This window comes from Alligator mississippiensis, chromosome 2 (assembly GCF_030867095.1).
Source record: "Alligator mississippiensis isolate rAllMis1 chromosome 2, rAllMis1, whole genome shotgun sequence".
Taxonomy (NCBI): Eukaryota; Metazoa; Chordata; order Crocodylia; family Alligatoridae; genus Alligator; species Alligator mississippiensis.
Window position 1 is genome coordinate 236,739,700 of NC_081825.1, and position 27,579 is coordinate 236,767,278.

At 48.7% G+C, this 27,579-nt stretch overlaps 2 protein-coding genes across 7 annotated transcripts in view; one reads left to right on the plus strand and one right to left on the minus strand.

Moving 5' to 3' along the window:
• The window catches only part of TMEM62 (transmembrane protein 62), a 50,728-nt gene extending 36,834 nt beyond the window's left edge, over positions 1-13,894 (minus strand). The window contains exons 1-3 of the mRNA XM_019496518.2: positions 13,706-13,894; positions 5,885-5,996; positions 3,346-3,483 (exon numbers count right to left, since the gene is read on the minus strand). Coding sequence (XP_019352063.1) covers positions 3,346-3,483; positions 5,885-5,996; positions 13,706-13,879 — 424 coding nt within the window. The 5' untranslated portion in view covers positions 13,880-13,894. The remainder of the gene's footprint in view (positions 1-3,345; positions 3,484-5,884; positions 5,997-13,705) is intronic.
• Positions 13,895-15,808: 1,914 nt separating this feature from the next.
• UBR1 (ubiquitin protein ligase E3 component n-recognin 1) overlaps positions 15,809-27,579 on the plus strand; it is a 132,818-nt gene continuing 121,047 nt past the window's right edge. For all 6 annotated transcript variants that reach the window (XR_009460180.1, XM_059722944.1, XM_019496516.2 and 3 more), the window contains exon 1: positions 15,809-15,901. Coding sequence is in view for 5 of the 6 variants with exons in the window: in XM_059722944.1 (XP_059578927.1) it covers positions 15,833-15,901 (69 nt within the window). In the remaining variant the exon portion in view is untranslated. The remainder of the gene's footprint in view (positions 15,902-27,579) is intronic.

The following is a 27,579-nucleotide window of genomic DNA, read 5'->3' on the forward strand; positions in this document are numbered from 1 at the left end:
CTTACTCCCTACATGGGAAAGCTCTTCAGTATTTTTTCTTATTAGAGCAAAAGTGTGCATCTACACTACTTTAAAAAAGAGAGAAGCACCAATATATAGGTGCCACATCAGATCAGCACTGATAACAGGAAAATTAACATTTTCAGCTATTGAATGTTTATGCCGGGTGTAGCTGATAATATTAACCAATAAATATAATATGCTTTCTGGCAGGGGTACCTGGACACCACCTGCATGCGTGCAGCTACACACATAGACATGGCCAGGAATGCAGCTGGGCAGTGTGGAGAGCAGCACTGCAGGTAAGTCTGGAGGGAAAGGGGTGTGGGGGAGGGAAGGGACATGGGGTGGGGGCAGATTGGGGCCCCCACGATAAGGGAGGTAGTGAGGCAGGGGCTGGGTGTACTGCCCAGCCCAGGCAGTGAATGGGACCTCAGGGCCAGGGCAGGGAGTGGGACAGAGCCGTGGGCAGCTCATCCAGGGGATGTAGAAGGGGGGGTGGCTCCCCACTGCTGCACACACCCCTGGGGGAGGCATGATGGGGCACATACCCCCCCCAAATTTGTGTATGGGGTAGATGCAGGCTGCCTGCTGTGGGCTCAGGGCTTCTGCCCTGCTGCCTTTACCCCAGAAACTATATGCTGGCTGTGTGTCCCCTGCCTACCTGGCAGCAGAGGCAGCAAGTTGTACCTCCCACTGCTGGGTAGGCAGGGGCGCATGGCCAGTGTGTGGCTCCCAGGGTAAAGACAGCAGGGCAGAGAGGCCCAAGCCCATAGAGAGCAGCCTATATCCACCCTCACTTCACTCAGCTCCACTCCTAACCTAACCTCAAAAAGCCTTCAGTCTGGTATCCCATGATCACCTCTTGGCAAAACTGGCCAACTGCAGCCTCGGGTCCACCATGATCCGCTGGCTGGGGAATTGGTGCTATGGTCGGACCTAGAGGGTGGTGGTTGACAGAAGTCAATCATCATGGTGCCCTGTGACCAGTGGGGTCCCCCAAGGCTCTGTCCTTGGACCCATACTGTTCAACATCTTCATTAATGATGTGGACACTGGAGTCAGAAGCGGACTGGCCAAGTTCGCTGATGACACCAAACTCTGGGGCAAAGCATCCACACCAGAAGACAGGGGGGCGATCCAGGCTGACCTGGACAGGCTCAGCAAATGGGCAGACGAGAACCTGATGGTGTTTAACACTGAAAAATGCAAGGTTCTCCACCTTGGGAGGAAAAACCTGCAGCATCCTTATAGGCTCGGCAGGGCTACGCTGGCTAGCACTACGGAGGAGAGAGACTTGGGGGTCATCATTGACCACAAGATGAACATGAGCCTGCAATGTGATGCTGTGGCTAGTAAAGTGACCAAAACACTGGCTTGCATCCATAGATGCTTCTCAAGCAAATCCCGGGATGTCATTCTCCCCCTGTACTCGGCCTTAGTGAGGCCGCAGCTGGAGTACCGAGTCCAGTTTTGGGCTCCACAATTCAAAAAGGATGTGGAGAAGCTTGAGAGAGTCCAGAGAAGAGCCACGCGCATGATCAGAAGTCAGGAAAACAGACCTTTCGATGACAGGCTGAGAGCCCAGGGGCTCTTTAGCCTGGAAAAGTGCAGGCTCAGGGGTGATCTGATGGCCACCTAGAAGTTCATCAGGGGTGATCACCAGTATCTGGGGGGAATGTTTGTTTACCAGAGCACCCCGAGGAACGACAAGGTCGAACAGTTACAAACTACTGCAAGACCAATTCAGGCTGAACATAAGGAAGAATTTCTTTACTGTTCGAGCCCCCAAGGTCTGGAATAGCCTGCCACCGGAGGTGGTTCAAGCACCTACACTGAACACCTTCAAGAGTAAATTGGATGCTTATCTTGCTGGGATCCTATGACTCCAGCTGACTTCCTGCCCATTGGGCAAGGGGCTGGACTCTATGATCTTCCTAGGTCCCTTCCAGCCCCAACGTCTATGAAATCTATGAAGAAAATCTTTTCAGTAAACCCCTACTTTTTTATGCTACCCTAAGCAAATTCCCAAGTTAATCACTGCATTCACAAGGGCCCTTTTTAAAGCACAGGATTTTGGGTAAACATTGTATGATGTACTGTCCTTCCGCTAATCTCAATAGGTTCCGGAATTTTTTTCATGACAGGTGCTCCCTGCTGTAGCCACTTGCAGCCTGAGCAGGGCTGTCCTGAGCAGGCACAGGCGGGAGCCGGGGTAGAGAGGCAGCAGATGTTTGCAGCTGGCCCAGGTTCTGGGTAGCTGATAGCTACAGAGCCTGGGCTGGGGGGCAGGGGCACAAGCAGGGCACCCTGACATGTACCCCCCTCCCCTCATTTTGTTTTGAGCAGGCACAGGCAGCCCCAGGCGGGGCGCAAGTGGCTGCAGCGCGGGGTGCTGGCCACAGGGCAGGAGAGGGGCCGCTCCCCCCCCCCCCCCACTCAGCACCAGCTTGTAACCCAGCCCCACTGGCAGCCTGGGTCCCATGCCAGCTCCAGGCTTGCCCACTGGGGCTGTGTGCAGCAGCAGCTGCAGCCCCCCTCCCCCCCCCCGGCTTGCTGTGCTGGGCGGTGTTTGCCACCACTGCCTCTGGGCTGCCCAGTGCGTGAACTCCAGGCAGGCAGCAGCAGCAAACACTGCCCAGTGTGGCAAGTGGGTGGGGGCGGCAGCCACAGCTGCTGCTGTTGCGGCACAGCCCCAATGGGCGAGCCTGGAGCCGGCGCGGGGCCCAGGCTGGCAGCAGGGGCAGGTTACAAGCTGGTGCTGAGCATGGGGGGGGAAAAAGGGCAGACCTTTGCCTGCCTCATGGCTGGTGCCCCGCACTGCAGTCACTTGCAGCCCACATGGGACTGCCTGTGCCTGTTCAGAACAGCCCCATTCAGGCTGCAGCAAGGAGCACCAGCCACAGGGCAGGGGAAGGGCCACTTTTCCCCCCATGCTCCTTCCCTACCAGGGTCCCCATGTCTCCCCCACTTACCCGAGGTTCCCATGCCGGGGCAGCCACATTGTCTCAGGCCAGAAGCCCCTGCTGGGGCTTCCGGGGGGGGGGGGGGGGGGGGAGGAGGCAGGGCTAGGCAGGAGCCCACTGGGTTCCCTTGGGTCCTACTGCCCCTGGTTCCTGTTATTTGTTACAGGAACCAAAGACAGAGAAATATTAATTTCCTAAATTTTTTTGGGGCCCCCGTGGGCCTTATTTTGCCCACCTCTGTGTTAGAGCCTGCACCAGTGCATTAATGAGTATTCGCATCCTAAAAAGCCTTCACTTTAATTTGACTAGATAGAAATTTCATGATCTTAAGGGAAGTAACACGCTGCTTCATTTAAACTATTAGTTCCTCAGTTCTTACCATGATTCCCCTTAATATCAATCCACTTGGTTTTTTCCATGACCCGTGACCTCTTCAAGACTGACTGGTAAGTATGCCACTCTACCTCAATCTGCTCAGACCCCAACTTGTCCTTTGTTTTGGCATCTGTCAAGTCACCTGTAAACACATGAAGCAAAGACTGAATGAGAGACTACATTTTATGCAGTTTGCACAGAAATAATATACAGTGCATGCATACAGGTTATTCCTTATACTCTAAATCAGGGGTTGGCAACCTGGTTTTCCATCTGTTGGCTAGATCTGGCCCAGAGCTGGGAGGGTTCAGTAGTGGAGGACTTCACCTGTGCTGTGCTGTGATGCTGCCAGGGACTTCAGTCATGGAGGGACTTCCACCACACTGCAGCAGGGAAAAGTGATGGTGGTAGTGGCTGGGTCCTAGTGGCAGCACACATCAGCCCCAAGTTGGGTCATTCTGGCCTGCAGGTGGAAAAAACTCTCTCTGCAGCTCTGAATGATCACAGGCCTTCTCTGAATGTATAGTGGAAATATCCACCATTTGTAAGAGCTTCCTCTGGGAATCTCTTGAAGGCTCTCTGTTAAAGTTTAGGTAGTCTACGGGACTATAGTCCATCTTCTGTTAATATAATGTCAGCACATTGCTAATCCCATATACATGGCTTAAGCAGAGAAAGTTTTGACAAGTATCCATTATACCTTGAAAACACCGAGGGGTCAACTTGTTACTTGCAGTACTAGATTTCCTAGGATAGTCATTCAACTGACATTGGTAATGTCAGCTTTAATTATAATTTAAGTTTTCCTTTTTTTTTCTTGCCAATATTTGAGTTTTATGTCCATTAGGAATTTAATGCTTACTCATTTACTGATGCACATTGTTTAACTATCTACAAACAAATTAAGATGCTTCTGAATCACTGTATTTACCTGAATCCAAGGCAATTTCAAATTTAAGATAACCTCCAATACTTAGATTCTATACATGGAAAGTTATAAATTAGTTATAATTTTCCATGTATAGAATCTAATTACTGCGGGTTGTTTTAAAAATTGTCCTCCCCACTGCTGTGGCAGGGAAAGCAGAGGCAGAGGGTGAGGAACCAGACCCTTGCTCCTCACCCCCCTGCCTCTAGCCTTCCCCCTATGCCTGCCTGTTTGCTCCCCCCACTCCCCATTCCTGTGCCTTCTGTGGCAGCTCTGGCTCTAGCTCTGGGGCAGACAACAGTGGCAGCCCAGGGCTCAGCACAGGCAAAGTACCTGGCAAGGTAGAAACAGCAGCAGCAGCTTCAGGCCTGGCCAGGTCAGAGCTAGGAGGGGGCGGGAGCAGGAGGGGAGAGGGGGGGTGGGGGCCAGAGATGGAGCTGAAGGTAAGCAGTGGGGTGCGGTGAGGTAGTTAGTAAGTGGCTGGAGGGCAGATGGGGGTAGGAAAGCAATGTGGTCACCTCTGTGCAATGGAGGTGCAGTGCACAATCTCCCCTGCGTATCGCACCCCCCCGCCGTAGGGTCTCCCTTGCGTGCCCCGCATCATGAGCCTCTTCCCTCACCACACAACCTACCCCAGCCTAAGGCAGGTAGCAGTTCAGCTCTGGCTTCAATCCTGACTCAGATCCAAAGCTGAGCTGGCATCTGCCCCAGGCTGGTACTCAGATCTAAGAGGAGGGGTTTTTTCTCCCTCTGCATTGATTGAGAGAAAAAACCCTGTCTTGGAATTGAGTAAATACGGTACTATAAATTTAACCTAAAAGCCATTTAGGAAGCATGCTTGCTCAGTAGATGACAGCATGAACTCCAGTCAATGATAGGTTCTCAACTACAGAGAACCTTGCCCCCTTCCCATCTAGAGTCCAGCATACAGCAATTACAACAAGGTTGCTTCAGATTATTTGGTAAATTCTGATCCATTTTGATAGCTGTACCAGAACAGTGAAAACAGCTTATGTCATCTGTCTTGACATGACATATGGTAAAAAAAAAAAAAAAAAAAGCATGAGCAGCAAAATCTCATAAAGATTAGTTCTTGCAGCTACATAGGTTTTCTTTTATATAAATGAATAGGGGTTATAAACAACTGACAGTTTGGAGATAAGAGCAGCTTGCTTTAAGTGACAGGTGAAATTAGTTGTACTTCAAGCTAAGCATTCCACATCTCAGACAAAAAACATGATTGGCAATCATAGCTGGAGGGACCAGAATAGCAAGGGTTGCCATTGATTAGGTTTGAGGCACACTGACATAACTTTAAAGAATTTTTTAAAGACATGATACAGATGCACCCCCTTGCTGTAGTACATGGTGCTGAGCACTTACTGTCACTAACCTTCCAGTTTTACCTCCAAAATACAGTTCAATTTAATACTGATTTTGCTGGGGCTAGTACTGTATCTTTTTGTGGGGCTAACAAGATACCCCTTTACTCTAGTTTCACTCTTATTACTTACAAAGCCCTAAAGCTTTGGCTTCTTTGTTTGAATCTAGAAAGAGCTTTTTTCAGAGAACTGCCAAAGGAGGGGGCAACACGTCTGATTTCTGGACTGCTTACCTGTTACTAGAACAAGTGCTGGTTGAATTATATTAATTGTTTCAGAACAGAACTTCTCAAAATCAAGAACTCGCTTGGGATCCTGAAACCTACTGATATGAATATCAGACACCTGTAGGGAGAAGATATTTGATTCGTTATATAGTGATGTAATGTGCAGCATATTGAGAGAGATAATTGACTGATAGCTGTGAATTGTTCTACCAAGCAAGTACAGCCAAAAACTAACAGTAGTTAGTTTTAAATTGAATATTCGTCAGCTAAAGGATCTCTCAATAAAAAAACCCATCCCCAATATGTACACACAAATAACCAGACCCATACCCCCGTGTCACAGCGAAGTCCTCTAGGAGGGCCGTGATCTCCTCGAGGTCCCTCGCTCTGTGTCAAGGCCGGCCCAAGGCACCCTCTTATTCTTGCCCGCCACGTCTTGCTGGTAAATATAAGGTTGGGAGGCTGCCTATGACTCCCTGGGCACGGCTACTCGGGACCTCTGTCCCCGCGGTCCTTCTGGACTCCTGTGGTCTCCCGGTGTAATGGGTGCTCCCCAGGCACCCTAGCCTTATGGGCTGCGCGTGGCTCCTACCACCCCTAATACCACACCCCAAGCCTCGCTGATGTGAAAGATGTTGGTGTGTCTGCACACCCACTTCCCGGGCCCTTCTTCTATAATCTAGCCCACTCTTGGGCCTTCTCTACACTAGGCTAGTCCCCTCTGGGACGTCCTCTCTGGCCACTGGCCTTTTGGGCCCACCGCACTACCACCTTTTCTGATACGGGCTCACCACGCTGCTACTCCCCGTCCTCTCGGGGCAACCGCAGCACCTTGCCCTTCTCTGGGATGCTGTACTGCTAACCCTTTCTGTCTGGGTCCACCGCAGCACCCTTCCCCTGTCCTGAGTTTTCCGCAGTGCTAGCCTGTTACCGGGCTCCTCAGTATGGCCCCGCCCTAGGGCTCCTCAGTATGGCCCCGCCCTAGGGCTCCTCAGTATGGCCCCGCCCTAGGGCTCCTCAGTATGGCCCCGCCCTAGGGCTCCTCAGTATGGCCCCGCCCTAGGGCTGGGGTCTATGCACCCCGCAAGTGACGCCCTTGCTGGTGTCTGCTGTGCCCGTCCTGGGCTTCCTAATATGGTGCTCCCCCTCTCCGGGGCTCGCCGTGCCCACCTTGGGCTTCTCAATGCTGCCCCGCTCTGGGGCTGGGGTCTACGTACCCCGCACACAACCCGGGGTCTTTGTTCCCCACCCGCAACCCACTGGTTGTGCTCCTTACTGTAAGCTGTGCCTGTACTGGCGCTGCGCCCTCACTGGCACCGGGGTCTGCATATTACTGGGGTTCCCATATGAGGACACCGTGCCCTCTTGGCGCTAGAGCACCCCATACTCTCTGGGGTCCCTATGAGAACACTGCACCCTCCTCAGGCACTGGGGCCCCCACACTCCTGTGGGGCCCTTTATGAGGCCTCCTCCAACCCCTACAGCCTCACCCAAGCCTCCGGTGTAATAAACAGAGCCAAACATAAACTCAAAGTACAAGCCTCTAGGCTATAACATAACTACAAGCCGCATGGCCATAACTTAGTATCATGGCTCAATCCTCCAGGGCTATCATGAGCTATACTTGCAACTCAGGCTTCTTCCCATAGCTTGGCTGAGGGCGCTCCTGCCTCTCCGGCTGCTAGCAGAGAACTGCCAGCCTGGCCTCAGCCCTGGGCTTTATAAGGGCCAGGCCCTGCCCCCTACAGGCAGCTGGCTCTCCTTAGTTGCTCCGGCAACCCGCAGCTGCGCTCGTTACCCTGGCAACCCTCAGCTGGGCTCGTTCTGTCCCACCAGAGCTCACTCTCTCTCTCCCTGGCAGTCTCTTTTCTCTAGGAGCAGGGGTACCGGGGTGCCCTGCGACACCCCGGCTTTCCATTTATCTTCACAACAACAAACATAGTTATTAACAAAGCTAAAGAGTGTGTGGGATTGGCTCCACATGGCTTTGTGGATGTGAAGGCTGCCCAAGACCAGGTAGCACACTGCTTGCATATGGAAGATAAGAATTTGTATTATGTAGTGTTTGTTGTGGTTTGGTGGCTGGTCCAAGACAGTCAGTTCCACATTAGAAAATTAACATAGGTCAAACTGAAAAAAAAAGACCAGACAATGCAACTTGAACTGCTTAGGATGTCTGAGCAAAGGCCTTATAATGTCTTTACATCAGACAACATATGACAACATAAGCTGAAAAGTTAAGGGGCCTTGGTTCAATTTCTAAATACCACCACAAGAAAAACAAAAACAATGGCCCTTAGTGGTCATTTACCCATAATGTATGGGCAAATGATCAGTATTCAAAAGCTTTATGTAGAAGTTTGCACAGTACCTATGAAGAATATACATTTTTCCTAAGAATTCCTAAAGCAGCCTAAAGGATTAAATCATGACTTTTAGACCATTTGATGGAAGACTGCAATTAAAAGAATTCTTCAGGGCATTTTTCCACTGAACTCTATACTAAATAAATGTTTTAGGGGTATAGGCTGTAGCCCTATTGATCTAGGGACATACGCAGACAAGGCTCTTTGGGTAAATCCAAAATCTTTTATTAGACCAACTCAAATACTTGGAAAAATTCTTCTTAGCAAGCTTTCAGGCACAAACGTACTTCGTCAGGCTGAGGAAGTGTCTGTAGAAGAGCGCAGACAGACTCTCTCAGCCTGATGAAGGGTGTTTGTGCCGAAAAGCTTGCTAAGAAGAATTCTTCCAACTATCTGAGTTGGTCTAATAAAAGATATCAGATCTACCAGAAATGTGTAATTTATTTGTGTAGTGTTGTTTATAAGTTGTATTAATGATAGGGACCTCCCACTGTAAATTACTATGCTCCTTGTTTACTCAATGAGGATATGCATAAGCATAACTTAGTCACTGACAAATATTGAAACCCTATTTAAAATGAGATCTATTAGACCCTGTTTCAGTAACTGCTATCTAACACTGGAGAAATTACACTGGATTTGCAATTCACCCATTTGTACAACTAAACAACATGATTTAAAACTGCTAAAAATAAATTGCAGGGTTGTGTGTTGTGATGGTTGTGTGTATTTAGATCAGAAATTAAAGTCATGCTACAAAGCTTTTCTCTCTCTATCTCTCTCTCTAGTCTTGCTAGCAGCAAAGGTGGTAAGAAAACTGCTATCAGTAAAATGGAAACTAATTTACTGGAAAAATTAAAGGTGCATAGTGATTAGTGTTAGTCCTTTCTTAAAACAGACTACGGTGAGCCTGGCTTTTTCTGCATGCATTCTTTACTTTATTTATATACTGCAATACTGCCTTGTGGTAAGAAAAGCACACAAAAGTTCCTATTCTGCAAAATGCTTTCATTTTTTCAAGAACATTTTTCCATTGTACATTGGATCAGCAGAGTCTGCAGAAGTGAAACCCTCAACAATCTCAAGATGGCTAACAGCTGGGTGATAAAGGTTCACCTGGAATTTGAGACCCAGTTTCAAATCCCACCCTTGTCTAAAATGGAGACTTGAAGTTCAGCCTCCTCTACCCAGGTAAACCCCTTCATTACTGGGCTACTGACTATTCTGGGGTTGCACGTCTTCAATACTGCCAAGAAAAGTGTTTTGCTCACAAAATAGTAACAGTAGCAGACTCCGGCAAGGATTTGATGCAATCCTTAGCTGACAGGATTATTATGGCTGTGACATGATGTGTTGAGGATACAAGTGATAAGAGAGAATCCTAAATTTTGCAGGGGATGCAGAAGATGACCGGAGGTGGGAACAAAATAAAGTCTGTATGGGTCAAACTTCCAACTGAACTGGAGAATCAACTGTAAGGAAAAAGGCTTAAGTTTGAAAGATAACACTACACATGCAAGACAATTAGCAAGTAATAGTTATGATGAACAAACGAACAACTAAGAGGAAAATGGCAAAGCTGTCACAGGAGCCACTGAATATCAGTGGGACAGGAGGAAAAAGCAAGGCAGGAAGTGGCAGAGGCCAAACCCCCCCCCCCGCCAGAATATTAATCATCTGGATTTTATCCAGACACTGACCTGGAATCTTCCCTACGGAATCACAAAGCAGCCAGAAGCTGTTTCCCACAAGATGTTATGCTAGTTTATATTTAGCTCTTGGAAATTAACCAAGTTGGGTTAATGATAAAACAGCTGCTAAAGCTATGTTTGAAAGACAGAATACAACACAAAATTAAACAAAGGCCGCATTTTAGATCAGCTCTTTGGTGATCTATGTTCTCTCTTAGATTAGCCTACCGCAAGCAGTGGCCTCACTGCTAAATAACTAGCAAGCTGCAGGGAGTGACTGTGTCAAGAGATAACAAGTTGTGTCAATTCAAGGTGTAGCCTGAATTCAAGGTATACCCTGACAAACCAGCCAAACTGAATGAAAATTTTCTGTGTGAATGTAATTTAAGTTGTGACAACACTTGAGTTAATTGTGCAGCAAAGACAAGTGTTCAGCACTGGTCTGTACTTGCAGGGAGTGGATCAGGAAAGCCAAGGCTGCAACCAAGCTCCATCTGGCTTCACATATCAAGGATAACAAAAAGTCCCTTTTCAGATATGTAGGGAGTCAGAAAAAAGTAAGGGTAACATTGGACCCCTGCTGAACCAAACAAGACAGCTAATAACTGACACCCAGGAAAAGGCCAACCTGCTTAATGGGTACTTCACATTGGTCTTTCATCAGTTCAATGGGACTGCTCTGTCTAGCACGATGCGGAATGGCCAGTGTGAGGGCATATTTATACCCAGCATCAGTGTCGATCTAATAAAGGATCACCTTGAGGCTAGAGACCTCCAAGTCAGCTGGTCCTGACAGATTACACCCTAGAGTACTCAAGGAGCTGGCAGGTGTCATAGCCCAACCATTGAAAAAAATATGCAAAAACTCATGGTGCTCAGGTGAAGTACCTGAAGACTGGAAGAAGGCCAATGTGATACCTTTCAAGAAAGGGCAGAAAGTAGATCCCAGGAATTACAAGCCAATCAGCTTGACCTCAATCCCTGGTAAGATTCTTGAGAAAATTATCAAGGAGACCCTTCTGGATAAGCTGGCTGAGAGCAACATCCTGAGGGATAGCCAGCGCGGGTTTCTCGTGGGCAGGTCTTGCCTGACCAATCTCATCTCCTTCTATGACCAGGTGATTATCACCTAGAAAGGAAGAAGAGATTGATGTCATATATCTGGACTTTAAAAAAAAGCCTTTGATCTGGCATCCCATGACTTCCTCATAGATAAACTGGCCAACTGTGGCTTCAGCTACACCACAGTCCAATGGCTGGGAAATCTGTTCAGAGGTCAGACTCAGAGAGTAGTAGTTAAGAGCAGTGAATCATTATGGCGCTCTGTGACCAGTGGCGTCCCCTAAGGCTCTGTCCTTGGACCTTTAACATCTGTCTTTAACATCTTTGTCAATGATGTGGACATTGGTGTCAGAAGCGCACTGGCTAAATTCACCGATGATGCTAAACTTCGGGGCATAGTGTCCACACCTGAGGACAGGCTAGTGATCCAGGCTGACTTGGATAAACTTAGTAAGTGGGCGAACACATACCTGACGATGTTCAGTACGGATAAATGTAAGGTACTCCACCTCGGGGGAAAAAACCTGCGGCATACTTATAGGCTCGCCAGTGCTAGCACCACTGCTGAAAAAAACTTGGGGGTCATGATTGACCACAAGATGAATATGAGCCACCAATGCGGTGTCACAGCTGGTAAATCAAACAAAACCCTGGCTTGCATCTATAGATGCTTCTCAAGTAAATCTCAGGATGTCATCCTCCCGCTGTACTTGGCCTTGGTGAGGCCGCATCCAATTCTGGGCTCTGCAATTCAAGAAGGATGTTGAGAAGCTTGAGAGAGTCCAGAGGAGAGCCACGTGCATGATCAGAGGGCAAGAGAATAGGCCTTATGAAGAGAGGCTGAGAGCCATGGCACTCTTCAGTCTGGAAAAGCGCAGGCTCAGGCTGCTTATAAGTACATAAGGGATGTACATCAGGATCTGGGAGAATGTCTGTTCACCAGAGTGCCCCAAGGAAAATTAAGGACCAACGATCATAAACTTCTACAAGACTGTTTTAAGCTAGACATAAGAAAACAATTTCTTTATGGTCCAAGCCCCCAAGACCTGGAATAGACTCTCTCCAGAAGTGGTGCAGGCACCTACTCTGGACTCATTCAAGAAATGCTTAGATGCTTATCTTGCTGGGATCCTTTGTCCCTAACTGACTTCCTGCTCCTGGGGCAGGGGGCTGGACTTGATGATCTTCGAGGTCCCTTCCAGCCCTAACGTCTATGAAATCTAAATGACCTAAAGAAAACTTAAGAATGCTAATGTGGTAAATCCTGGGTAATAGGAGTATAATGCCCTGATTAATGCACAAAGATCTCCACCTGAACTAATACACTCTTTGAGCATGCAGAGGAGCAGATTCTCTCTCTGTTTCTTAGAACAAAACTGAAATGAGAAAAATAGTAGAGATAAACCCCTCTCCAAATATTCCTAAGAAATAAGAAGCATTAACACACACAGGAACCTTAATGAACACAAAAACTAGATAACTGGATGAATCATCCCAATACCCCCAACTAGAGAATAGAGGGTACATCTACACATGTGCTTTACTAAGGAGTTGACTAATTAGCACTGCAGTAAAGTGTCACCATCTACATGTGCACTGGTATTAGGGCGCACTAAATTAATCAACTCTGCCATAAGACAGTACTGTCAGGGACAGTACTATCTTATGGCAGAATCATTTACTGTGCAGAAATGCACATGTGGACTGTGACTGGGACTGCTGTAGTTTGAGTTGGGGAGCAGCAGCAGGCTCTGGGGGTCAGCCACAGACTGCAGTTTCAGGGCTCTTGTGTCCCAGCCAGCCCCTCCCACCAAGCTTGCTGCCAACCCAGGGCTGCTCCACCTGGGCTCAAACTGCTGCAGTCCCAGGTGCATGTGCAGATACTGCACATGGGAGCAGCTGATTCTGGTGCAAACTGCACTGGTGTTTATCATGTTGCCTTAATGGCATGTATAGATGCACCCACAGAGAAGGAAAACTGAGGAGCTGTAATACAGAAAACCATCAACTTAAGTGTTCTGCAAGTAAGTGAACAGTTGGCACTGAGTGCAGATCAATCTAGACCAGTGGCTCCCAACCTTTTTTTGCCGCGACCCACTGCGGGGACCAGAGTGCGGTGGCAGTCCGGGTGTGGGAGACCTCCCACACGCGGCGCGGTTCATCCTTTGTGTGCAGCGCTGCTGGCATTGCCCCCCACAACCCTCATTTGGAACATGACCTGAGGTTGGGAACCACTCATCTAAAGCAGTGGTGCTCAACCTGTTGGCCCCTTAGGCCGGATGAGTAGTGCAGGGCTGGATCGTGGGCTACACTGGACCTTGCATGCCAGGACCCCATCCATACTCCTGGATCAAGTCCTGGTGACCTTGTTTGGCCCCTGTGCAACGGAATCGGGCCTCACACACCAGGATCAGGCTCTGGGGCGTCACGCCACCTCTGTCCAGCCCTGCAAGCCAGGGTCACCATGTGCACCCGGTTTAGGGCACGGGGCCATGGGCCACAGGCCTCCCCAAAGACTCATGGGGTTGAGCACACCTGGCGAAGAGGCCTACACAGATGGGTGCTGCCTTCCGAAGGCTGAACGGCAAAGAGGGTGGGTGTCTGCCTGCTCTACCCAATGGGCGAGCGTAGCCTTGCTGTTGCGAGGCAACCCCGCAGCCTGCCTAGGCCTGTCCTGCTCCTGCTCCTGCTCCCTCGGCCCGGCCCACCTGCGCGATCCAGAAGAGGCGGGCAGCCTCGGCCCCGGGGGCCGGCTCCGGCGCTGGGGGGCGGCGGACGCGGGCGGCGCTGGGGGGCGGTGCGGACCTGCCGGGGCTGTAGCAGTCCAGGAGCAGCGCCGCCAGCCCTGCCACCAGCAGCCCCGCCGCCAGCCTCGCCCGCATCCTTCTGCCCTTCGCCGGGCAGTCCCGCTGGCTTCACCGCTTCCGCGTCGGCTGGGGGCGTGCCGGGGCTTGTCCGGCCGCCGCCGCCTCCTCTCTATGGCAGTGCTGGCGGGGTGGCCGGCATCGTCCTTGGGAGGATCTCGCGGCTGCCCCAACCCGCCCGGCTGCTGCGGGTCCCAGTCCGGGCACCAGACTGCCCCTCCCCGCCCGCTGCTCCTTTAGGAGAAAGGGCGAGGTCTTCCCAGGAGTCCTGGACCCTCGCGGCTGCAGCCCGGTTCCCGCAGCCGCTCCTCAGAGGTCCTGCTCCCCTGCCCCCTGGATAGGAGGAAAGACTCTCGGGGCGGGCGCAGGGGGAAGCGCTGGAACAGGTCACCCAGAGAGGTTGTGGACGCTCCGTCCTTGGAGGTTTTCAAGACCCGGCTAGACAAAGCAATTCTGTGATTGCTTTGATGCTGCCTTGTTGATGAAGTCCATTGCAGCTTGGTGATGTGTGTGCCACAGGCAGCAAGCAGAGAAGTCTTTAAAAGTATGTGTTTTGGCAGGGGCGGGGGTTAATTTCATGATCTGGGGGGAGCCTGACTATGGTTTGAGCTCTCCTGTCACATGCAAGCCCTCTTCACTATGTTACTATCTTGCCACAATCCTCTCTTACAAGGAAGGCCTTATGGGAAGTCTGGTATCACGGATCCTTTCTTTTCCCAGGTTGCGTCTACGCAAGAGGCTGACTGCCGAGTAGCCCGCTACTACTGTGCAGTAGGGCTGTGTGAAACGGCAGCATTCTGACGTTTTGATGGAACGGCATTTTGTTTCGATTCAAAACAGGTGTTCTGTTCCGTACCCTCGAAACACGATCATAACAGTGAAACTGTTTCGACGTTTCGCCCATAGGATATAATGGGGAAGGACAAAACAGCCTATACCTTTGTCATTTCTGGCTTGATTTGGATGAAACTGCAGGAATGGTAGTCCCTTCGGGGGCATGAAGTCTGCCACGTTTCAAGGAGATAAGTGTAGGGGATTCGGGGAAACTGCACCCCAAAGTTTTGATAGCAAAACCTGTGTATGTTACACTGCAGGGGGGCCAAAACTGCACGCATTCTAGCCCCTGCAGAGGCCACAAAGCCTGCCACATTTCAAGGAGATACGTGCAGGGGTTTGAGGGAAACTGTACCTCAAGCTGCGGACAAGCAAAACTCGTGACATGGGCAACAGCGTGTGTTAAAGTGCAGTACAATCAAGATCAGTGGCGACGCATGGGGGGGCACGTGCACCCCCTGAGAGTGCTGGTGCACCCCCTGTCAGCCAGTGTTCCTGGGCAGGGGGGCAGGCCAGAGATGCTGGTGCGCCCCCTGAGAGAACCAGCTGGGGAGTCCGGGCTCATCTGGAAGTGCAATGCTCTCTCTCCCAGAAGTGTCAGTGGTGCACCTGGAAGTGCCATGTGGGTTGGTGGGATTGGCTGCAGAGGCACTCCCCCATCTGTCGATGACTGACCACTGGGCCTGACCCAAGAGACATCAGTAGCCCATGATCAAGATAATCTTTTTCCATACCAGAAGTTGTCTGATACAAGCTACGTTGGGAGCTAGCTAGATGGCAGTAGAACACACGATTGCTATGCTGTTGTTATTGGAAAACCAGTGTTTGAAAATCTTGCAGCAAAAGGGCTGTTTTAGTTTTTTGGTGCAATTGTTTCGGACACCCAAGCTCTGAGACACGCATTTACAGCCGGCCTAGGCCAGGGCGGTCCCGCCCGAGGGTGCGCGCAGAGGGTGGTGACCCGGCAGGCTCTGCTCGCTGCCAGTTTCGAGCCCAGCTCAGCCCCTGGCGGCGCGCGACCGGACCGGCTTCAGCGGGCGCCACCGCGCATATTCTGGCGCATGCTCAGTCCGAGCACCCGTGCTGTGGGGTCCGGCTCCCCCGGCAACGCGCTTCCGGGCGGCGGCGCCACTCAAAATGGCGGACGGAGGCGACGGAGTGGCAGCGGCGGGCGGCCGCGGCTCCGGCCCCCTGAAGACGGCGATGGTGAGGAGCCCGCTGGGCGCGTCTGTGCGAGGCGGCCGAGCCGAGCCGACGTGATCCGGGCCCGGGCTACGGTGCCGGGCCCGGGCCCGCCGCACTCTGGCGGGGACCCCGGGGCGGCCTGGCCCCTGGGTGGGCAGGTGACCTCGAGTGGGCCGTTAAGCCGCTGGGGCGCCCTGCCCCCACCCCCACCCCCGAGCCGGGGCTTGTCCCGGCGGCTCCGCAGGGTCCTTCGGCAGCCTCCCCCTGCCCCTCGGGGCCGGGCTCCCCGCGCCTTTCCCCGCCCTGCCCTGGTCGCGCAGCGCTGGTGAAACTCTGCAGCTGCTCCGGGGCCGGGTGGACACGGACCGGTGCAAGGACATGGCAGTGTCAGGAGAAGCGTGCAAATGAGGCTGCCCCCTTCCTTATTTACCGAATAAATGCACCCCTTTCATCTGAAATATTTTGATTTCATTTTCAAAATGCTCGTGTGCCAGATCTACTCTGATAGAGCAGGGTCTGTCTTTCTAAGAAATAAAATGCAGGGCTTGTCTGGTGGCTGACTCTGCCCAATAATAACGTGTCAGGCATGTATGATCAGCTTTGGTTAGCAAACATAGCAGGCTCTGGCAACTATAAACCACTGACTCTTAACCAGGAGGCCTGGAGAGCCCCTTCAAGGGTGCTGCAGGGTGCCGTGCAATATTAGCACTGTTAGGTGTGCAAACATGATTGGTGAGATGCATCTAGAGATTTCAAATATGAATTCGGTGTTAAGATCATGCTGACCTACTGTAGTCTTTCTGAGTTGTTTGCAATAGAAACATTGCTCTATTATTTTTTCTGTAGTCAAAAAACAAGTGACAACTAAGAGCTGGCATCTGCTATGGGGTACCTTGAGTCTAATTGGAGGTGCTTTGGTTCTAGCAAAGTTGAAAGCCACTGCTATAGTTGTAAATATGATCAGAGGAAAATCAAATCCTAATGAAAGCAGAGTCTCTGGAGAGGATACTGCTAAATGAGAATCAGTAGCATTACAGCCTGTTCCTTTTCCTTTAGTGTTTCCAAAAGTATCTATGGACCCTCTGGTTTGAGTCTGTTGGATTGAAATACAGTGATTTTTTTAAATGCTAGAAATGGTGTCAAGCAAGGCCAATATCTGTGGTATCACTCTTCCCTGGTCTAATGGGAAATTCCTCATGGGACACCATGCTAATCCTATTACCTTTATCTGCTGCAGATTTTCCTTCAGTATAGTAGAGTGATGTAGAGAGACCCTGGATGAGTTGCTGAGAGTAGGTAGGGTCAGTTGCAGCCTAGCTTCAAAGACAACTGAATCTCTTTGAGTTGACTGGCATCTGTGGCTTTTTCATGGAGCCTGTGAGGGGTCAGTTTGCAGCCCATGCGGTTCCAGAACCCAGAGCTTATCGATATTGCCACTCGCCCCCTACCCCAGCGCTCAAACTGCTTGCCTGTGTTTGAATTTGGTGTGTTTGTTGACTGCTGGTGGCTCAAACCAACGGAGGGAAAGAGCAGGTGAGTGGCAGTAGCATTCGCCACCTGGGTTCTGGAGCCGTGCCAGTACAATGGCTTTGGAAACCATGCTGACAAACCCACTCCTTGCTGCCAGAAGTGACTTGTCTGGCCTGCAAACAGCCCAGATCTGACCCAAAGAGCTAAATAAGTTGGACAGGCCTGCTCTAGACTAATATCTTCTTTTTTCTCTGCCTTTTTTAGGAGATGGTAGTAGGGCTTAGATATTTAAATTATTTTAAATATGGGAAGTCATTCTTAGAAATTTAATGTTTTGTGTTATAACTGTATTTTGCTGTTAATATTTCTGTAGGAAAAGAATCTTGTTCAAACTTTCTCTAAAAGTATAAATGGGTGATGAAAGATAAAGAAGGTGGAGTTAAGTTTCTTTGTTGCTGCTTAGTAATGTACTGCCTAGTTAGAGGAACGTTTCTCATTAGGGAGCAGGGAAATATTTAAGGCCAGAGGACAAAATGCAAGTGATATTGTGTTAGTTTTTCACAGAGGTCACTGCCCTGGGAGTGTGACAGATTTTGTGCCTGTGTCTTTTACAGTAATCAGGCGTCTTAAGGAAGGGGATGTCTGCATGAAAGTTGATAGTTTTATTCGAATTGGTGTGAGAACACTTATTTGGTATAGCAGTGACTTTTTTGGTTCTAATCCTGTTCCTGCCTTAAATTAAATTAAAATAGGCCCTTTCCACAACATTTGTAGCAGTTTAATTTAATTGCTACAAACAAGAGCATGCTTTAAGTTGTTGGTGCTAATCCTGCAAGCATTGTTTTTCAACAGTGCAGTGTGCCTATAAGGGGGTTTGCAACAGGTTATGTACTTAAAGGAGGATTTTTTTTTCTGTATGAAAAGTTCTATCATCCTGTTTGAGAGTAAGCTTTGTATGTCTCTATAATTTGGTGCTGTTGGAGCTCCTTTTCGTTCTTGGGTATGCAGTATTCTGGTTGTGACTTCTTTCTGTTGTTTGTTTCAATGTACACTTGCAAATCTTGGCATTCTCATTCTGGAGGCTCTCATTGAAGTCACTGGACTGTTTCCTCTCCCCAGATTCTGAAGACAGCCATGAGCTTTGCTTAGGTCTACACCATAAAGCTTGGTGCTGTCATGCTGCTATAACAGCTCTGTAATGTTGAGAGAGGTATACAACTCCAGCAGTGTGTAATTGCAAAGGTGGTACTTCTGATGAGATGTCACCTCCTCTCTAAATGGGTGTGCAACTAGTCAGTATGATTCCACTGCAGTAGAAGACCCTGAGGTGAGCAGCCATGTTGGTCCTATTCTGATAAAACAGTCACAGGGCTGCCTAATTAGTGTGAAATACAGATCCATCCATCTAAACCTGATTCTACCATAACTCATTCCAAAATTAACTTAATCCACTTTCAAAATGGATTATTTAAATCATACTCATTGACAGTTAATTTGGGAGAAGAGCTGTATTGTATGGATTCAGGGCCTTTTTATTTTGGGGGAAAAAAAACAAAACAAAATATGTTAGTGCAAAATAACTCCCTGTAGACAACTTAGTCTTTTAATAAACTAGGAAAGGCGTAACACTGTGACTTAAGCTTCACTAGAAACAAAAAGTAGAAACCTAGAGCCTGCCAAAAGAATAGTCATAATTTTTAGAGGTAAACTTTATTTCCTATTCCCTAATTATGTTGCTTGTAATCTTTTATTAAAAATGGCTGTTGGCTTTCTAATAATTTCAAAAGAACTAATGCATTTTGTTGAATAAACTATCCTTTCTGCAGTTTTTTATTGGCATCTAACAGTCATTAAATAGTTTCTGTCTGCTTTCATATTTACCAAATATTACCAGAATTATCTTGCTGCCTTCTTGTTGTGGCTGAAAAATTTGGAGTGCAAAGAGTAGTAACTGGATGACTCAAGGATTTAAGAATACGTTTTATAGAACTCTTAACTTCTTAGTTTATTAACTCTATCTGAGACTATATTATTGAACCTATTGATTATCTAGAGGTTGCTTGCCTTGAACATTTGCCCCAGTGTCAGCCGTTTGGTGCTGTACCATTCACTTAGATGAAATAGTACCAAATTGTATTAGTGGAAAGGTAAGCCACAATTTGCAACACTTATATTTTGCCCTGGTTGAAATTCCACTGAGCCTAAACGGTGGTGGCAGTTGGAGGGATTGGGAGCAGATGCGGCAGTGGGGACAGAGGCTGGCTGGGGGGGAGGGGGCAGCAGCTGCAGCTTCGACTCTAACCCCAATCTTTGGTCGGGTCTGGAGTCAGAGCCGCAGCAGCCTGCCTCCTTTATCTTGTACTTGAATCCCAGATGAGGGACTTATTTCTCTGTGTTGAGTGGAGGAAAAAAACCTCATCTTGGATTCAAGTAAATACAGTGTGTTGAGCAGCCCTTCAGGTGTATTTTTTGGAAATACCTCATACTTATGGCAGCAGCATGTCAGTTAGGTTTGTTGGAAAACCTTAACTGGCGTGTTCTTCATTTGCATGCTGAATGTTGAGAGTTTTCATTGTAAAATGTTTGACCATTTTGTTACTGTAGTTTGAGTTAGTATTTTAATATAATATATAGGCAAAAAAGACTTATATTGTATCAGTAGCCTGTAAGTTTGAATGTTTCTCTATGGTACAGCAAACTCTAGCATTGTATCGTTCTTTTAAATCTATAAAGCTCAAGTTGGGGGAGAGCCCTGTTTTTCAAAGGGTAGTGCCTTACATGGTTAAAAAATGTTACATTTTAGATTGAAAGTGGAGGAGGACCCGAGGTATTCACTAACTTCTTAATTCTCTTATCGGAATTTTTTCTTTGAAAAAGGTGTGTTTTGGGGCCCAGCTATGTTTTCCGTCACTTTCTTATTTTTCTTATAATAATATAGAAATGTCCCAGTATGCAATTGGACCTTATTTTCTTTCATCACATGCTAGAAAATGGACAGCTTTAGATCAAATTGAGGAAAAAAATTGATCTAGAATTCAAATGAAACCTTATCTGAAAGCATTGGCCTGTAAAACCTCTTTAACGCATAATAGTCTAGTTTACTTTAAAGAGGCTTTAAATAGTTTGCACATATACAATAACAGTTTTGTCTACTTATCACATATTTTTAAAGTCTCTTTTAGTTAAACAGAATCCTATTCTTAGAGTCTTCCGAGCTACAGACTGAACTCCATTATTCTTCTGGTTGTTTCAACAACTGTTCTGGGCTGTAAAGTAAAAACTCATCCTTGAAGGAGTTTCTTGGGAATTTGGGGCTGGTTTTTGAATAGCACCTGCTTGCAGTCAGTCTGATCCTGTTGCATTTTACCAATTCACTTTAGCAGTCTGCTTCTCCCAGCTCTTCTGGTTGATGGCTGGAATTCCCATCTCATGAGTGATAGATTTATACCGCTCACAGGCTAAACTTGTTTGTATGTTACTTTAAACTGGAATGTCTGGCAAGGTACTGTTTTAGTTAGGGATATTGTGGAGGTCAGTTCCCCCATAATGGGTAATATAGTATTCTTCCATAAAACTGTCCAGATCTTGCTTTTATCCTCTGAACTAAAATGTTATTTTGTATGTTTGTGCAAAGGTGCAGACTTGAAACACGTTTGCTGCTACTAAATTGCATTTAAAAAATTGGCCATAGCCAATGCTGTTTATAAAAATACCTTCTAAAATGCACAGTAGTAGTTTGAAATGGATTGAAAAGTCAGATAAAAATATCCTTTCAATATAAAATAAAAAAATATAATGGAAGTGGATTTACTGGATTTAGACTTGTTATATGGATTAATAACAAGCAATAACAAGCCCATAGTATATTCCAGCTGATAAAAACATTAAACTGGTAACAGTAGGAAGTCTCACTTGAGTCTGTTCTACAGATTAATGTGTCCTATAAGAGCCCTCTTGCTTATTTTACGTACTATTTCCATATGTACCTCTTCCTATAGCCACCACACTAGTTTGTAGAGAGGCTATCACACTTATCTCTAAGATGGAACTGGGCTAGTGATATTTCTGTTTTCAGACAAATTTAATTCTTCATCCCCTGATGCTCTCCAAGAGTGTTCCTTTAAGAGAGACTGGGAAAATCACAAAGCATTCACCTTTTTCAGTTACAGGGCAAAACTGCTCATGTGGTAGCAATCAAGATCTTAATAAGCTGCAGTGTACTTACGCGTGGGAAAAACATTGCCTATTTTTATGGAGCAGTGTTTCACTACATGATGAGAATTTCCTTTTTCCAAGGGTTTCTAGTTAAATGATATAACATAGGGTGCAGTTTTTATAAACTGAAACCACATTCTGTTGGACAGTGAGTAAAAATGATTGGTTATGGCTTTGTTTCAGAGAACAGACCAAAATATCATAATAATGACAGAATCTGCTTGGACTCTTCTGACAAAGCTTGCAAAATGAGAACTCCCAAAGATAGTTATGTGTAAACTTAGGGCACTGGATTCAAAAGGAGTTGTCACAACTCAAACCCTGAGGCTTGAGGAAAGGAAGTACCTCATAAGGAGTGCATCCACCTGGCCTCGTATAGGCGTTCCTGAGCGATCTTAGAGTGCACACCCAGTGCTGGCCACAGGATGTGTCTTTGAGGCCTGAATATGGGGTTGGTTTCACCCCTGAGGGAGGCCCCGACACTCACTTACCATGACTTGGTCTTCTTTTCTTCAGTGGTGGGGTTCCTCCCCGGGGTTCCTTGCAGGCTGGGTGCTGCCTTTGGCGAGTGTTCTTGGGGCTCCACCTTCCCTACACCTCAGCCATTTGTCAGCCTTTAGGACAGCCAGATGAGTCACCGGCCAGTCCCTCAGTGTTGTCATGTGCCGTCTTCTCTCCCTGCTCATCTTCGCCGTCCCTCCACCCTGTGTGACTATGGGTCTCAGGACTGTCCTTATCACCGTGTTGCCTCTCCGCTTGAGGTGTAGCAATCCTCTGTGCTGCCTTGGTTTTCCCCTCTTGACCTGGAGGGTCACTCGGAAGCTCACTCCCTGGCTTGGGCTCTGTACAACCTCCAACACAACAACGCCACACAAAAAAAAAAGAGAAAAGAAAGGAATAATTGAGACACAGGGTCTCAGCCCGCCCCACTCATGGATTCAGCGTATGTGGCCCTCCAGGTCCCTTGATGCTGATCCTTTTGGCTCGGCTTCCCTGCTGAGCTGGGTGCTAGGTCCTCTTAATGACGCTGGGACCCTTCCAGTGGGTCTCTGTCTGGCCCCCTGCCGGGCTGCCGGTACAGCCCAGGTGCAGCCTGGGGAGCAGCCTTGCCATCTGGCTCTGTTGTTGCTGCCCCCAGCTCCATCTCCCTGTTGCCTTCTTTTAAATCAGCTGGGCGGTGATTCTTGATCATGTCATTCTTGACCTGGCGCCATTCCCAGCCAGAAATAAAAGCAGCTGATGAACTGCGCGGGCGGTTTGTCTTGGTGTGGCTCTGTTACTCCTGAAAATGGTAAGTGTGCCGCATTTTCAGGGGTTTTTCCTTTCCTTCTTCGGGCAGGTAAGCCCGTAGCAAATCTCAGGACATACAATTTCATAGATAAAAGATTTCATTTGGACCCTGGTTTCCTCCTGCAGTTGACAACTTTCAGCTAAATACAACTCATTCCGTCTTTGCTAGGTACAAAGCTGTTTTTATAATTGTATTAAAATGAATTAGCTCCCATGCATTCAAAAGGACAATCTTTTGTAGTCTAAACTTCCCTTATGAATGAGATTAGAAGAGAAATTTACCATAACTTCTGTCTGACAGGGCTTTGAGTACAGTAAGTTTCACTGTTATACCTGCAGGGTTAGTCAGCTTCCTTTTTTCACATAGCAGCTATAGGGAAGTATGGCTTGAAAATACAAAAGAATGACTGTAAATTGCTGGGATTTGGGGATCAGCTCAGTACCTGAAACAATTTATATTTTTATAAACGTTGATTATTTTTTATTTCAGTTGATTAAATATCAAGTTTATGATACCACACTAAAATAGTTAAAATGTTCTGGAAAGTTCTTGGAGTGGAACTGGGAGCTAGTTAGGGAAAGGCAGGGGAGATTGTAAGTAGGAACTAGGCAAGGAAAGAAAAGAGATATGACAAGGAGTTTGAGTGCAGGAAGTTGGGAGAACTGGGACTGGCTAGGCAGAGAGAATTGGACAAAGCAGATTGCATGAGGAGTCCAGGAAGGAGATGGGGAGCTGTTAGAGGGATCAGACAAGGAACTGGGAAGAGGAAACTGAAATGGGCCGGGCAAGGAATTTAAGATAGATTAGACAGCTGGAATGGGACTGGGACAAGGAACTATGGGAGGGTAAGAAACATGCTTTGTACTGTTTGGAGGGAATGGAGTAGAAGAGGTCAAACTTAAGGGAAATGGGTATTAGAAACTGTCCACTAGTAAACACTCCTCCCAGGTTCCCAACTGTAACCATTCCTTTTCTGTTATCAGATATCTATGGAACCGTTGGAGAGGTGTTTATCTCATTCTCTAATGCTGATCTTTATAGAGCACTACAGATTATTTGTGTGTATTTTTATAGTGCAGTGCGACCATATAGAGATGCTAGAAATAACCCTGAATGTGATAGTTTGGGTTTCTCTTCCCAACACCACTCCATCCAGGAAGAGCACAGACCATGTGCAGATGCTTCCTCTGCCTGATGAAGGGCGTTTGTGCCCAAAAGCTTGCTAAGAAGAATTTTTCCAACTATTTGAGTTGGTCTAATAAAAGATATTGGATTTACTTAAAGAAGCTTGTCTTCCCAATACTGCATACATGCTCAGTGTAGGCCAAGGATGGGCAATTATTTTGGGCAGAGGGCCAGTTTTGGCAGGCTGTCGAGGGCTGCATGGGGAGCCCGGCCCCTTGACAGGGGCCCCGGCTCCTGGTCACCATCTTGGGACCAATGTCCCAATGTCTTGGGATCAGTGTCCCAGGTTCAGCACCAGTGGGGTCCAAAGCGGGGCACAGGCTGGCAGGGTTCTGTGGAGCCAGGCTGGGCTGCACCAGCAGGGAGAAGGGGGAGCTGGCCTGGCTCCATAGAGCCCCTGCCAGCTGGGACCCTGCGTTCCTGCCACCCTGCTCTGGGCTCCACCGGCACTGGCCCCAGGACATGGGTGTGGGCCCCGTGTTCCCACTGGCTCCTGTGTCCACTCACACCCAGTGCCCTCCCAGCTCCACAGTACAGGCTAGGGACAGTGCATGGCCCCATCCCCCTGCTCACCAGCAGGGAAGAAGCTGGTGCTGAGTGCGGGGGAAAAGCAAACCCTTGCCCTCCCCATGGCTGGTGCTCCCTGCTGCAGCCGCTTGCAGCCCACGCGGGGCTGTTCTGAGCAGGCACAGGCAGCGCCATGTGGGCTGTGAGCAGCTACATTGTGGGGCACAGGCCATGGGCTGGGTGAGGGGCCACTTTTCCCCATGCTCAGCACCAGCTTGTAACCTGCCCCACTGGCTCGCCTGTTGGGGCGGCACACAGTGGTAGCAGCTGCGGCCCCCCCGCTTGCCACACCAGGCAGTGTTTGTTGCTGCTGCCTGCCCGCAGCTCATGTGCTGGGCAGCCCACCAGCGGTGGTGGCAAACACTGCCTGGCGCAGCAAGTGGGGAGGCTGCAGCTGCTGTTGCCACGCACACCCCCAATGGGCGAGCCTGGAGCCGGTGCGGGGCCCAGGCTGGTAGTGGGGCTGGGTTACAAGCTGGTGCTGAGCGCGGGGTGGGGTAAGCGGCCCCTCGCCCGCCCCATGTCCCCCCTCCCCCCCTTACTTGAGGTTCCAGTGCGGGGCATTCACATGGTCTCAGGCCAGAAGCACCTGCTGGGGCTTCTGGCTGGGGGGGGCGGGGCCGGGCAGGCCCTGCTGTTATAGCCCACCTACTGCCCCTGGTTCCTGTCATTTATGACAGGAACCAAGGGCAGGTAAATATTAATTTTCTAAATTTTTAGGGGCCCTGCGGGCCAGATAGAATGGCCTCACAGGCCAGATTTGGCCTGAGGGCTGTATTTTGCCCACCCCTGGTTTAAGCAATACCCTTAGTTACTCTCCAGGCTGCTGAAAGAATTGGCCAGTGTCATAGCTGAGCCGCTGGCACAGCTGTTTGAGCACTTGTGGTGCTCCAGCCAGGTCTCTGAGGACTGGAGAAGGGCCAGTGTGGTGCCCATTTTCAAGAAAGGGAGAAGGGATGAGCTGGGTAACTTTAGGCCAGTCAGTCTTACCTCTATTCCTGGGAAAATGCTAGAGAAAATAATCAAAGAACACATTTGTGCAGGCCCAGCAGGGGAAACGATGCTGAGGGGAAACCAGCACGGGTTTGTCACAAGTAGATCCTGCCTGACAAACCTTGTAGCCTTCTATGACCAGGTCACGCATTGCCTGGATGCGGGAGCTGAGGCTGATGCCATCTTCCTGGACTTTAGGAAGGCCTTCGACACAGTCTTGCACCCAATCCTCATTGGGAAGCTAGCAGACTGTGGAGTGGACGCCTACACGGTCAGGTGGGTGGCCAGCTGGCTTAAGGACCGCACCCAGAGTGTGGTGGTGGATGGTTCCTTCTCGGCCTGGAGGGAGGTGGGCAGTGGGGTCCCGCAGGGTTTGGTCCTTGGACTGATATTATTCAATATCTTCATCAGCGATTTGGACGAGGGCGTGGAGAGCACCCTTTCCAAGTTTGCTGATGATACCAAGTTATGGGGCAAAGTTAGTACACTGGAGGGCAGGGAGCAGATTCAGGCTGACCTGGACAGGTTGGATCAATGGGCAGAGAGAAATAGGATGCAATTTAATAAAGATAAATGTAAGGTACTCCACCTGGGAAGGAGGAATCCCCAGCACACCTATAGGTTGGGGAGTGTCCTTCTCAGCAGCTCGGAGGTAGAGAGGGATCTTGGAGTCATAATTGACTCCAAGATGAACATGAGCTGGGAGTGTAACGAGGCCATCAACAAGGCCAATCGCACCTTGTCGTGCATTAGCAGGTGCATTACTAATAGATCGAAGGAGGTGATGCTCCTCCTCTATGCGGCATTGGTCAGGCCGCAGCTGGAGTACTGTGTCCGGTTTTGGGCACCGCACTTCAAGAGGGACGCGAAGAATCTGGAGAGGGTCCAGAGGAGGGCCACTTGCATGATTAGTGGCCTTTGTGATAGACCCTACAGGGGGAGGTTGAGAGAGCTGAATCTCTTCAGCCTTCATAAGAGATGGCTGAGGGGAGATCTTGTGGCCACCTATAAATTTATTAGGGGAGGTCAACAGGGAATAGGGGATGCGCTGTTTACTAGGGTGCCCCAGGGAGTGACTAGGAATAACGGGTGTAAACTAGTTGAGAGTGGATTTAGGTTAGATATTAGGAAGAAATTTTTCACACTAAGGGTGACTAGGAGCTGGAATGGGCTTCCAAGAGAGGTGGTGCTATCACCTAGCTTGGAGGTCTTCAGGAGGAGGCTAGATAGTCAGTCACCTGGCTGGGGTCATCTGACCTCAGTCCTCTTTCCTGCCAGGGGCAGAGGGTCGGACACAATGATCCATTGTGGTCTCTTCTGACTCTACAATCTATGAATCTACGAATCTTTGTGAGCTCCCATGACAGAGGGCAGCGGTGGGGTGGGGCCAGACTCTTTGAAGGTTGCCTCCAGGTGTGAGGAGATAAGCTAAGTAGATAAACCTAGGCTTAGGCTTGCCCCTGCCTGAATTATCTCCTACTCCCACATTCAAGCCCCTCTGAAAGGAGGTAAACACTGTGATATGTAAATTAGTTTGAGATTTGGTGCTACTTCATTCATAGAAGTTATGGAGGGGTACCTTGGATCTGAAAAGGTTGAGAACCAAAAGGTCCAGTCCTGCTTTTGCTCTCAGTCTGATGCCATGTAATGGCTTGTCTGTTTTTTCAGTTTGCATTTTTAAAACCCTGGAAATTGCACAAAAAATTACATTAAAAGAACATTACCAAGGATGCTTAAGTAAAACACTCAAAAGTTAGGAAATGTTTGTATTTTAATGATGCAACTTTAATTCATCCCCATTAATTCACCCTCCTTCCCAGGGAGGTGGTCCTCGCCCCTAGCTTGGGCAAATTCAAGAGAAGGTTGGACGATCACCTGTCTGGGGTCTTGTGAACCCAGCATTCATTCCTGCCTGTGGCAGAGGTCAGGCTAGATGATCTGTTCAGGTCCCTCCTGACCCTAGCTACTATGAAACTAC